Consider the following 12,353-nt stretch of genomic DNA (forward strand, 5'->3'; position numbering starts at 1 on the left):
AGCAATGACAATCTTTTCTCTCTCTTCTGTTCCACTGGACCCTTTAGGCTTTTCAACATACCCAAATCTCCCCATTTTCAACCAAAAATTGGTGTGTCACAGAACGCACTTGTTCTTTGAAAATGCCATTAAAATATTTAGTGGTAAAGGGAAATGTCTGCAATACAAGGGCACTTCAAAAAGTTTGTGGAAAAATAGATTTATTTATTTTTCCTTTTCTCTCTCCTCTCTCTCTCTCTCTCTCTCTCTCTCTCTCTTTCTTTCTTTCTTTCTTTTGTGGCTGGCTGATGGGGAATCCAAACCCAAAAATAGAATTAAAAGGTAATATGAATCTTCCCATGAACTTTTTGAAGTACCCTTGTATACTCTCAAATGGTTTTATACATATATATATAGAGAGAGAGAATGATAAAATAAATGGTGCAAATACAGACAATTGATGAACCTGAAAAATGTTATTGGGGAATTGTACCTAGTCTTGCAATTTTTGAAAGTATAAAAAATTATATCAAGATTAAAAGCTGTCAAGAAGCAAAGAAAAATGAAAAGAAAATCTTGGACACCTGCTCTCCCCACAGTGGGTCTCCTGTTCCCTCCACAAACTTCTCAAAAGAGCCTCTAATTAGCTCATTTCCTCAACTCTACCAGCTCCATCGCTCCTCTACATAACTTCCAGAAACTCTGTCTTCTAACACTTTTCTTTTCAGGAAGCCCCTCTCCAGACTGTCCTCCCACCTCTATGCCTGTTCCTATCCTCCATCTTCAATTAGACTCCCTTGAGACTTGGCCCAAAGCTCTCCCCTTTCCTTTCCTCTGCTGAAATGTTAATCACCATCCAAAAATTTCTCTGTAACCCAGATCCCCCAACCTCAACTTGCGCCTCATGCCCCCTTGCTTTCCCTGCTTCAGGCATAATATCTTTCCTTCGAGTTCTAGAATAAGCCCTGTTTCCATTGCACTTGATCGTCCCTCCATGAGGAGTGCATCTCCCCATCCTGGGAAACTCTTCTAAAACAAGGCAAGAGGAGGGAACACTTCTTTTTTTTTTTTCCTTTTTGTCTTTTTTACTGACCGGTAACGGGATCACAACCCTCGGTGTCGCGCCCATACTGGGGACCGGCAATGGGATCGCAACCCTCGGTGTTGCGCCTGCACCACGCTCAGCCAGTGAGTGGGAACCGGTCTCCACATGGGATCCGAACCCTCGGTGGGAGCGCCGCCACACTCCCAAGTGGTGCACTCTCCAGTGCGCCACTGGGCCAGCCCAAGGGAACACTTCTTAATTCACTCTATGCACCAAGTATTATCCAGACATCAAAACCAGATAATCTCCTGTACCAGTCAGTGCCAACAAACAAACAAAAACCCAAAACCAGATAATCACAAGAAAACTACAAAACCAATATTAAGAATATGGACACAAAAATCCTTGACAGAATACCAGCACACCAAATTCTAAAAAGGATTATACTCCAAGACTAAGTGGAACTAATCCCAGGAATTCAAAGTTGTTTTAACAACTGAAAATCATACCAAGGTCAAGGGTTTGTATCCCTGTACTGGTCAGCTGCCAAAAAAGAAAGAATATCTGAAAATCAATCAATGTAATACACTATATTAGCAGAATAAAGAACAAAACCTACAAAAGACACATGCACACACATACACACACGAGCTTTTTTTTTTTTTTTTTCTTTTTTTAAAAGATGACCGGTAAGGGGATCTTAACCCTTGACTTGGTGTTGTCAGCACCACGCTCAGCCAGTGAGTGAACCGGCCATCCCTATGTGGGATCCGAACCCGGGGCCTTGGTGTTATCAGCACCACACTCTCCCGAGTGAGCCACGGGCCGGCCCAACACAAAGAACAAAACCTACAAAAGACACATGCACACCCATACACACACGAGCTTTTTTTTTTTTTTTTTTTTTTTTTTTAAAAGATGACCGGTAAGGGGATCTTAACCCTTGACTTGGTGTTGTCAGCACCACGCTCAGCCAGTGAGTGAACCGGCCATCCCTATGTGGGATCCGAACCCGGGGCCTTGGTGTTATCAGCACCACACTCTCCCGAGTGAGCCACGGGCCGGCCCAACACATGAGCTTTTGATAAAGTCAATACACTTTTTTTATGATCAAAACACTCAACAAACTAGGAATAGAAGGGAACTTCCTCAACTTGATAAAGGGCATTTTTTAAAAAACCCATAGCTAACACTGCACTTCATGGTAAAACACTGAATGCTTTCCCCCTAAGATCAAGAACAGGAGGATATCTGTTCTCATTACTTCTACGCAACATTTTACTGGAAGATTTGGCCAGAACAATTAGGCAAAAAAAAAGAAGTAAAAGGCAGTCAGATTGGAAAGAAAGCAATAAAACTATCTCTATTAGCAAAAGCCATGATATGTACAGAAAATCCTAAGAAATCCACTAAAAAAACCCAGTAGAACTTATAAACAAGTTAAACAAGGTTGCAGGATACAAGATCAATATCAAAAAATCATTTTTATTTATGTACAGTAACAATAAAACAACTGAAAATTAATAACACAGATCCATTTTTAAGAACACACAAAACTACTTAGAAATACATCAAGTAAAAAAAGTGTAAGACACATACACTGAAAAACACTTTTTTTTTTTTTGGCAGCTGGCCAATATGGGGATCCGAACCCTTGACCTTGGTGTTATAACACTACATTCTAACCAACTGAGCAAATTAGTCAGTCCTGAAAACTATTTTTAAAATGTTGGAAGAAATTAAAGATCGAAAGGCATGGAAAGACATCCCACGTTCATGAGTCAGAAGACTTAATACTTTAAGATGGCAATATTCCCCAGGTTGACCAAAAAATCAATGCAATATTTATCAATATCCCAGTTGGGTTTTTGCAGACATTAACAAAACTGTTCCAAAAATTCATATAGAAATGCAAAGGACCCAATATAGCAAAAACAACTTTGAAAAAGAACAATCCTGAAAACCTCATATTTTCTGATTACAAAACCTATTACAAAACTATAGTAATCAAGACTGTGTAGTAGTGGCATAAGGACAGACACATTGCTTAACTAAATAGAATTACAAGTCCAAAAGTAAAATCTTACATTTATGGTCAATTGATTTTTCACACAGTGTGAAGAAAACTCAACCTGGAAAGGATAGTCTTTTCTACACTGAGACAACTGGGTAGCCAGATATGAAAATGCAAAATGATGCAGGCATTCTGGAAAACAGTTTGGCAGTTCTTCAAAAGGTTAAACGTTGACCCTGCAATTCCACTCCTATGTGTATGCTCAAGAGAAATAAAAACATACGTCCACACAATAACTTTATACAAATGTTCATAGCTGCATTATTCAAAATAGCCAAAAAGTGAAAGTAAACCAAATATCCTTCAACTACTAAAAGATAAATAAAATATGGTCTATGCATACAATGGAGTATTATTCAACAATAAAGGAAGGAAGTTCTGACACATGCTTCAAGCGCAAGCTACGAAAACATTTCCAGTGAAGGAAGCCAGTCACATATTGTATGATTCCACTGATATCAAATGTCCAAATGGGCAAATCCATAGAGACAGAAAGTAGACTACTAATTGCCTAGGACTGGGGGTGGGGTGGGGGGGTGAATCATGAGTGACAGGTACAGGATACAGGGTTTATCTTTGGGCTGGTGATGAAAATATTTTAAAATTAGATCGCAGTGATGGATGCACAATTCTGTGAAAATATCCCCCCCAAAAACCCTCTAAATTTTACACTGTAAATGGGGAACTTTTTATGGTATCTGAATAGTAATTTCTCAAGAAAGCTGTTTCTAAAAAAAGAAGAACCGAAGCTCAACCAGACCCGCTGCCTGCAAATTCCGGAGATTCCCCAGAGCGAAGGCTGCAGAGGCCGCCCGCTGGGATGGAGGGAGGCAGAGGCAGATGGAAAAGGGTAATGTGCAAGGGACAGCCGCCATAACTTCCCAATCGTGAGAGAACGATGGGATGCACTGCTGTGAGCCCCTCCCTGCCCACTTCCCAGGACACTTTTGAGTCGACGAAGAATACCGGCCAAGAAAAGCCGCCAGACCCCAGTTACACTCACCGCCCGCCCAGCGACAGCAAGAGCCCAAAACCCGGAAGCGGAGGCGCCATCTTTGTTATGGGAAAAGCGAGGTTTGACAGGAAGTCACCGGAACCATCCTTGCTGCGGGCAGGCAAGGGCAATGGAAGGCAGCCGTAGTCATCTTAACTAAGGGCAGTCGCTCCGCCAAGGATTCGCGGCATGTAGTTCAATTGGGCAATTTCTAGAGGAGGCTTACCGATGGATGCGCTCGGTGTCACTAAGGGAACAGGAAGAATACTAAAAAAAATTTTTAATGTAAATGTCTACCTATAAAAACATAAAAAGTAGAGAGAAATTAACAAAGAGGATGAAAATATTCTAATATATTAATGCATGCAGGTGGCCCTACACAACTCTCGGAATTGCAGGACCACAAAAATGATACTGTTAAAAGACAAAATTACAATAAGTTTAGCTTAAAGATCTAATTGGCTTTTATTTGCTTCTACTTGGCTTTTTATTTATTAAATAATTTTATTTATTTTATTATCAACCCCCTATAATGGGGCTGAGCAGAGGAGGTTAGCTTTATAAGCAGAAAAGGACTGAGGAAAGCAGAAACAGAAAACAAAAAGCAGGTTGGTCTTTTCAAAGTTACTTTCCCTACAAGATTAAAACAGGAGACTTTCTTATTACACTGACTCAGGTTGACTGGAATCTCCTGCTGTTTTCAAACTGGCCTGTTTCAAAGTCTGATTATGTAGCACTTAGCTCAGGTGACTCCATTATGATTTGGTCTGGTCTGCTCCCGCCTAGTGCAGGAAGCTAGTCCCATGCAATGGCCTCTCATAAACTTTGTTTCATAAGACTGAGGACTATTTTCTTAGTTCACCATCTTCTTGAAAGAGTTGTGTACACTCACAGCCTCCTATAGATGCCTTCATAGGGATAAGACTCCACAAATTAAGAGTCTGCACCTAAGATGAACATTTTAAATAACACAACCTGGAGTTTGGCCAACTACATGATAGATACTGTGAATTTAAGACAACATGGAACACGTTGTGACCTTTTGAAGGCAAATTTAAGAATTCAATTAGAAGCAAAACTAACTTTCCTTCACATTCTGGCAACCTGACACAGCAACTGTAAATTTCACTTTCTCTTCCAGCTTTGTGCATGGTTATCAAAGTATGTAATTCTGATTTTCACATTTTTCATTTACTATATTTCATAAGAACAGCCTTCTAAAAGTAACACGGTAGGTTGTCATTAGGGAAAGCATAGGATGACATTGTGTTACTTCCTTGTTTATTTCAGAAAATGACAAACTCAAATATAATAGAATGAAATTAATTGGATCAGTATGCAATCATTAAAAACGATAAAAGATTTAGCCAAAAAAACCCAGATCATTCATTGCATTTCCAGTTTTCATGTCTCTTTAGTTTCCTTTAATCTCAGTTTCTAAGTCTTTTTTTTTTTTTTTTAAAGATGACCGGTAAGGGGATCTTAACCCTTGACTTGGTGTTGTCAGCACCACGCTCAGCCAGTGAGCGAACCGGCCATCCATATGTGGGATCCGAACCCGGGGCCTTGGTGTTATTAGCCCCGCACTCTACCGAGTGAGCCACGGGCCGGCCCTAAGTCTTTTTTTTTTTTTTAAAGATGACCGGTAAGGGGATCTTAACCCTTGACTTGGTGTTGTCAGCACCACGCTCAGCCAGTGAGCGAACCGGCCATCCATATGTGGGATCCGAACCCGGGGCCTTGGTGTTATTAGCCCCGCACTCTACCGAGTGAGCCACGGGCCGGCCCTAAGTCTTTTTTTTTTTTTTAAAGATGACCGGTAAGGGGATCTTAACCCTTGACTTGGTGTTGTCAGCACCACGCTCAGCCAGTGAGCGAACCGGCCATCCATATGTGGGATCCGAACCCGGGGCCTTGGTGTTATTAGCCCCGCACTCTACCGAGTGAGCCACGGGCCGGCCCTAAGTCTTTTTTTTTTTTTTTTTAAATGTCTTGGCATTGACATTTTTGAAGAGTATAGGCTAGTTATTTTGCAGAATGTCCTCAACTTGAATTTAAGACTTCCACCTGTTCCTCAGTAGTATTGAACATTGTTGATCACTCCCTCCTTCTGAAAGCTCTTGTCTCTGGGTTTCCCTGACATTATCTTCTCCCAGGTTTTCTCTTTTTTCTCCAAAACTCCATCTAAATCTCCTTTCACTCTTCTTTCTCTTTAATGTGGGCCTCTCTCAAGATACTTTCTTGAATCTTCTTCTCTTCTCTTGTTACCTCTTCCATGTAGATGATTCCCAACCCTCTCAGCCCATGCTCCTAGTGAGATTCAAGTCAGCGTATCTTCCAGTCACCTTAAACTCAACCTGTCCCCACATAAAACCCAGCATTTCCCCTACCTCTCAGTCAATCTGCTCCTACCCCAGTGTGTTCTGCCTCAGTGAGTTGGCCCATTTAGTTGCCAAAGCCAGAAACCTTTTCTCTTCCTTTGTTAGTATGACCCATATCCATCAATAACCAAATCCTCTCCTGTTGATTCTTCCTTTTATATATTGGTGGATGTTTTGTTTTGTTTTGCTTTTGGCAGCTGGCCTATGTGGGATCTGAACCTATACTTTGGTGTTAAAACACCATGCTGTAACCAAGATTCTTCCTTTTGAAGACCTACTAACTGTGCTGGGTGCATGCATGGAAGCCCATGCAATCCAGCTGGCAGTGGAGGGGCGAGCCCGGTGGTCTCAGGGCCCCTGATGCCCCACTTTGGTCTGCAGAAGGACTGTCAGTGGGCCAGGGACAGAAGGCGACCAGGTTCAGCTGCCCCCGGGCCACTGCCTAGAGGCTTTTGCTGGGGACATTGGCACCTCTCTATGCACATCCATGGAGCCTGGTCAGTCTGGGCCCAGCCATGCTTCCCTGCATGCTGGCCATGCAGAGCTGGGCCACTGTGGCTTCTGGTGCTGCACAGACCTCAGGTTAGCCCTCCTGGGCCTGATGTGCTGCCTGCACCTGGGCCACAACTTCAGTGATCTTGTGCTCAGCCCTGTGGGTGCACAGTACTGTGGGAAAATAGCTTAAGTGATTCATTTTCAAGAATAGCTTGACAAGGGTTGCTTGACTAACCTGTGGTGTGATAACCCCTGACAGTGCACTTTCCCAAGGGTGACTTCTCATGATGGTGGCTGGTCACCTTCTTCTTTTTACTTCCTGGTTCTTCTTCCTTCTCAGACTTCTGGGGGCCTTTTTCACGGTCTTGTCCTGAGCCCACCCCTTTCCACCAGAGGGAAGGGGACAATAAATGCCTTATAAGGTAGAAATAAAACTTACGTGATGGATGTCCAGGAAGATTGTACATCCCATAGTACTCAGCCAATGAGGAACTGGGGGAGGGACTTGCACACTAGGGAATAAATTGCTTGATGTAACTGTTTCCAACATGCCTGCCCAATAGACAACTGATCTTGCAAGACTGCCGTTAAAGTCTTGCTTCGTCATACCTCGTGTGTTTCTGTGTCCATTCCTTGGCATCGGGCAGGTGAAGAGGGAATAAATTGCGATGGATGTCCAGGAAGATTGTACATCCCATAGTACTCAGCCAATGAGGAACTGGGGGAGGGACTTGCACACTAGGGAATAAATTGCTTGATGTAACTGTTTCCAACATGCCTGCCCAATAGACAACTGATCTTGCAAGACTGCCGTTAAAGTCTTGCTTCGTCATACCTCGTGTGTTTCTGTGTCCATTCCTTGGCATCGGGCAGGTGAAGGCATTTCTCACAGTACATGTCACCCACAGGCAGCTGGTGGCACAGTGTGGGGTCACTGTCATCTATTGCTCCTGGGCCAGACTGGATAAGATGCTGATTGGAAAGATGCAAGGTAGCCACTTGCAGCTGGTGCCCTACCTGGTGGCTGCCAACACAGTGAACTATAGCTGGCCCTGAAGATTTTCTCCTGCATGGAAGCTTTCGCTGCTACCTTCTGCATTGTAGGCTTTTCAGAACTTGCTGTTATTTTGCTGTGGAAGTTTAAGTGGGGCAAGAGCTTCCTGAACCTGAGCCACCAGCTCCTGGACAAGTATGCCGCCTGCAGTGGCCCAGAGCAGGTGCTGCAGGCAGAGCAGGAGTTCTGGTGAGCACCAAGGAGAGCCCCAAGGAGGAGGAAGTTGACCCCTTTGATGTGGATTCAGGGTGAGAGTCTGCAAGCCCCAACAAGCCCATAGCCAACACCCAGCTGCCCACTGACCGTGATGACAGCGACGAGTCTGAGGAACAAGGGCCTAACGCTGCGAACAGTGGAGACAGCAGCAGCTGCCTTGAGGAGGAGGGGGCCCTGGAGGAAGCAGCTGAGGCCAGGGCCCTTGCTGGGGTCTGGAAGGGGAATCAAGAAATGGAAGAGAGACTGAAGGTTGCAAACATATATATTTTTGAGGCTGGATGATAAGGACATCTAGAGACAGCAGCGAGACACGTGAGGACACGGGCAGGCCTGGTAGTCTCAGCCCCTAGCAGCAGCCAGCAGGACTGGACCCTCTGGGTTCTGTCCCAGTGCTTCTGGATGCCTTGCTCTGGGTCCTGCCTCAGAGCTCTCTCAATGAAGCAAGAAATGCAAAGCAAGAAAAAAAAAAAGACCTACTGACTATCTCTCAACTCTCTCCATCCTCACTGAAGCTTTGTGAGTACAGCCCACTATTATGTGCCAGCGGAATGACAGCAGCTTCACAACTGTCTATCCACCTCCCTAACAGCCAGAGTTAGCTTTATAAAAGGAAATTTTGATCACACCACTCCCCTACCCTCAGGCTAAAGCTCAACCTCCTTAACAAGACCCAGAGGACAACTACCCCTTATTTCACATCATGATCCCCCAACCCTCCACCCACACATTGACTGTTTTCCTTAAATACTCAAGGCTTGCCCTCTCGCACCTCTGAGCCTTTCCCCCATCCAATTTCCTCCTCTTCTTTGGACTCTCTCATCCTTCAGGTCTCAGCTTTAGAGAATTCTTCCTTCAGGAACCTTCTCTGACTTGTCAAATAAGAGTTAGTTGTCCCTCCTAGAAATGCTCACTTTTCTCTATTTATCCTGATTACTCTAAATTCCTTTGCCTTTTCTGTTTTTCCCACAAAACTGAAGGCATCTTGAGGGCAAGGACCATGTCTGTCTTTTTCATGCTTGTATTCCAGAGCCCAGCTCAGTGACTCACGTATAAGTGCTCAGAAAGCACTGGGATTTATGTTTTTGTTTTAGCAGCTGGCCAGTATACAGATTGAACCTTGGACCTTGGTGTTATCAGCACCGTGCTCTAACCAACTGAGCTAACCAGCTAACCAGCCAGCCCAGAGAGCACTGTTAGATGAATGAATAGAAAAGTCTTTCCAGATCTCCCTCATATCCCATTTCCCATCCACATATCACTCAGCCCTCACACCCTCCAAGAAGTCTCAAAAACGTGACTTCTTCACAACCTGTTATCAGTGAAATAAAACTTGGAGCCTTTTGCCCTTGGCATCTTCGCTTGAAAAAGAAGTTTATAAGTTAATGTTCATTTTTTCTTTTGTGGTTTTTCCATGATGAGGCTTACCTTTCCTGGAGCAAATTTCTGAAGTCTAGAGTGACTTTCTTAGCCACAGATCATGCCTCTGATCATCTTCTCTTACTCTTTTTAGTTAGTGCACAAGAAATGAAAACTAATTGAAGTAGTCATCAAAACAAAATCTTAACTCTGCAGAGAAAGCAAAATAGTCTTTTTTTGCCACCGATTATGTAATGGCTGCATAAATTGAGTTATGCGACAATTTTATGAAGCTCTTCATATTTCATGGTTGATTTTCTACCATCAGCTAAGCCAGCTACTTCAGTCAGATCTCTTAAAACAGAAAGAAGTCATTTTAGTTGAAAGACAAAATAGCTCTTTCAAAGTGACATGATGTTGTCTGCAATTACCTTATCTCTGTTTGTCATTCTGAACCTTGACCTAATTACTTTCCCATCTGGGGAGCTGACTTTAAGAAAGGGAAAAGGAAAGATCACAAAGTTCAAAGATGAAGTAAGTACTGAGTTTCAAGGCATCTTATTGTTTTTCCAATCACGCAATATTCTAAAGCCATAAATAATTAAGTAATAAGTTGACAACCAAGGCAAAAACATCAGATGGATGGTAAGCTTCCTGACTAGTCCAGAAGAGCCATGAGGGTGGAAGTGTGGATTTTATTTGCCAGTGAATACCCAGCCCTTGCACAGTGTCTCACTCATCACTTCTTGTATATTTATAATGAATATAAGCTTGGACCATAAGATCTAAAATCAGTTTTAGCACAATGCTAAGCAAATGGGATTACATAAAACCAAAAGGCTGCTGCACAGCAAAGGAAACAAGCTATAAAGAGACAACCTACAGAATGAGAGAAAATATTTGCGAACTATACATCTGATAAGAGGTTAATATCCAAAATATGTAAGGAACTCAACTCAATAGCAAAAATACCCCTGATTTTAAAAAGAACAAAGGACCTGAATAGACGTTTCTTAAAAGAAGGCATACAGATGGCCCACAGGTACATGAAAAAATGCTCAACATCATGACTCATCAGGGAAATGCAAATTAAAGCCACAATGAGATGTGACCTCACACCTGTTAGAATGGCTGTTATAAAAAAGACAAAAAATAACAAGTGTTGATGATGTGGAGAAAAGGCAACCCTTGAACACTGTTGGTGGGAATGTAAATTAGTACAGCCATAGCGAAAAACAGCATGGAGGTTCCTAAAAATAAACATAGACTACCTATGATCCAGCAATGCCACTTCTGGGTATATACCCAAAGGAAATGAAGTCAGTATGTTGAAGAGATATCTGCACTTCCATGTTTATCACGGTATTATTCACAACAGCCAAGACGTGGAATCATCCTAAGTGTCCAAAATGAATGGATAAAGAAAATGTGGTATATAAACATAACAGGATACTATTCAGCTATTAAAAAAAGAAGAAAACCCTGTAATTGGTGACAATATAGGTAAACCTGAAAGACATTATGTTAAGTGAAATAAGCCAGGCATAGAAGGACAAATATCTCAAAATTGCACTCATACATAGGATTTAAAACTGGTTTGTTTTTTTTTTTTTTAAAGATGACCAGTAAGGGGATCTTAACCCTTGGCTTGGTGTTGTCAGCACCACGCTCTCCCGAGTGAGCCACGGGCCGGCCCAGGATCTAAAAATGTTGACCACATAGAAATAGAGAGTAGGAGGGTTGGTTTGGAAGATGTTGATTAAAGGATACAAAATTTCAGTTAGGAAGAATAAGTTCAAGAGATCTGTTGTACAACATGGTGACTATAGTTAATAATATATTCTTGAAAAATGCTAAGAGAATGGACGTAAAGTGTTCTCACCACAAAAATGATGACTATGTGAGGTAATGCATATGTTAATTAGCATATGTTACTCATTCCACAATGTTTATATACTTCAAAGCTGCTAAATACATATGATTTTTTCTGTTAATTAATAAAAAAAGATATTCACAGAAACACCTCACTGTCAAAGATACAATAATCACTCCATTCTTCTTTTTGAATATCCACTTGTCTTTTTGACAGACACCTTGGAGTGATATTCTCAAAGATAGTGTCTCACTGCTCAAACTGAGCAAATACGCAGAGCACTGGATGGAATTTGCCAGAAACTACTGGCTTCAGGTGGCTTTGTCAGTAACTTTTGAGTCTCCAAATAATTTTGCTGTCATTATCCTTAACGATGACATTCTGAAAGAAGGTAAAACTACGTTCCTACAGTCCATGTTGGTTAAACCACAATTTCAACTACATCAAAATTATTGAGCACCTTATTGCTGACCCTCTCCTCTCCTCGGCACGTCATGACCTACAGGAAGCCTGTGCCATGCACTAAGGAGATCCGTGCAAGCTGTGGGATGTCCTCATCCTGCATTATTCACCGTTAGCTGAAGGTCGCATTTCCCACCACACCTAAAAGGGTTTGAGTAATGAGTCACGACGTTTTATATACATTTAGAAGTTCTCTTGAGTTGCAAATCTCTTCGTTTTCTGACCCTGGTGTTACCGAACCAGGAGCGGTCAGTCATCAGCTGCCTGCATTTCTAAGAAATCTCTCACGCCAAACTTTGCAGTGTTAAAGATTGACATTTATTTGAATGCCATTCAAAGGAGCTCGTGGTAGCCAAGGGAGCTTTTAAGACCTCAGGTTCCTCAATAGCTTAGAATTACAGCATTTATAGAGCAAAATCATGGA

General features: G+C 42.3%; 1 protein-coding gene and 1 pseudogene across 1 annotated transcript in view; one reads left to right on the top strand and one right to left on the bottom strand.

The window, feature by feature from the left end:
- The window catches only part of LOC103590570 (chromosome unknown open reading frame, human C20orf196), a 93,926-nt gene extending 89,772 nt beyond the window's left edge, over nucleotides 1-4,154 (bottom strand). The window contains exon 1 of the mRNA XM_008572825.1: nucleotides 4,102-4,154. Within this exon, the coding sequence (XP_008571047.1) occupies nucleotides 4,102-4,151 (50 nt within the window). The 5' untranslated portion in view covers nucleotides 4,152-4,154. The remainder of the gene's footprint in view (nucleotides 1-4,101) is intronic.
- A 2,561-nt stretch (nucleotides 4,155-6,715) lies between these two features.
- On the top strand, nucleotides 6,716-8,520 carry LOC103590574 (annotated as a pseudogene).
- The last annotated feature ends 3,833 nt before the right edge of the window (nucleotides 8,521-12,353 follow it).

This window comes from Galeopterus variegatus, unplaced genomic scaffold (genome assembly GCF_000696425.1).
Source record: "Galeopterus variegatus unplaced genomic scaffold, G_variegatus-3.0.2 Scaffold840, whole genome shotgun sequence".
Taxonomy (NCBI): domain Eukaryota; kingdom Metazoa; phylum Chordata; class Mammalia; order Dermoptera; family Cynocephalidae; genus Galeopterus; species Galeopterus variegatus.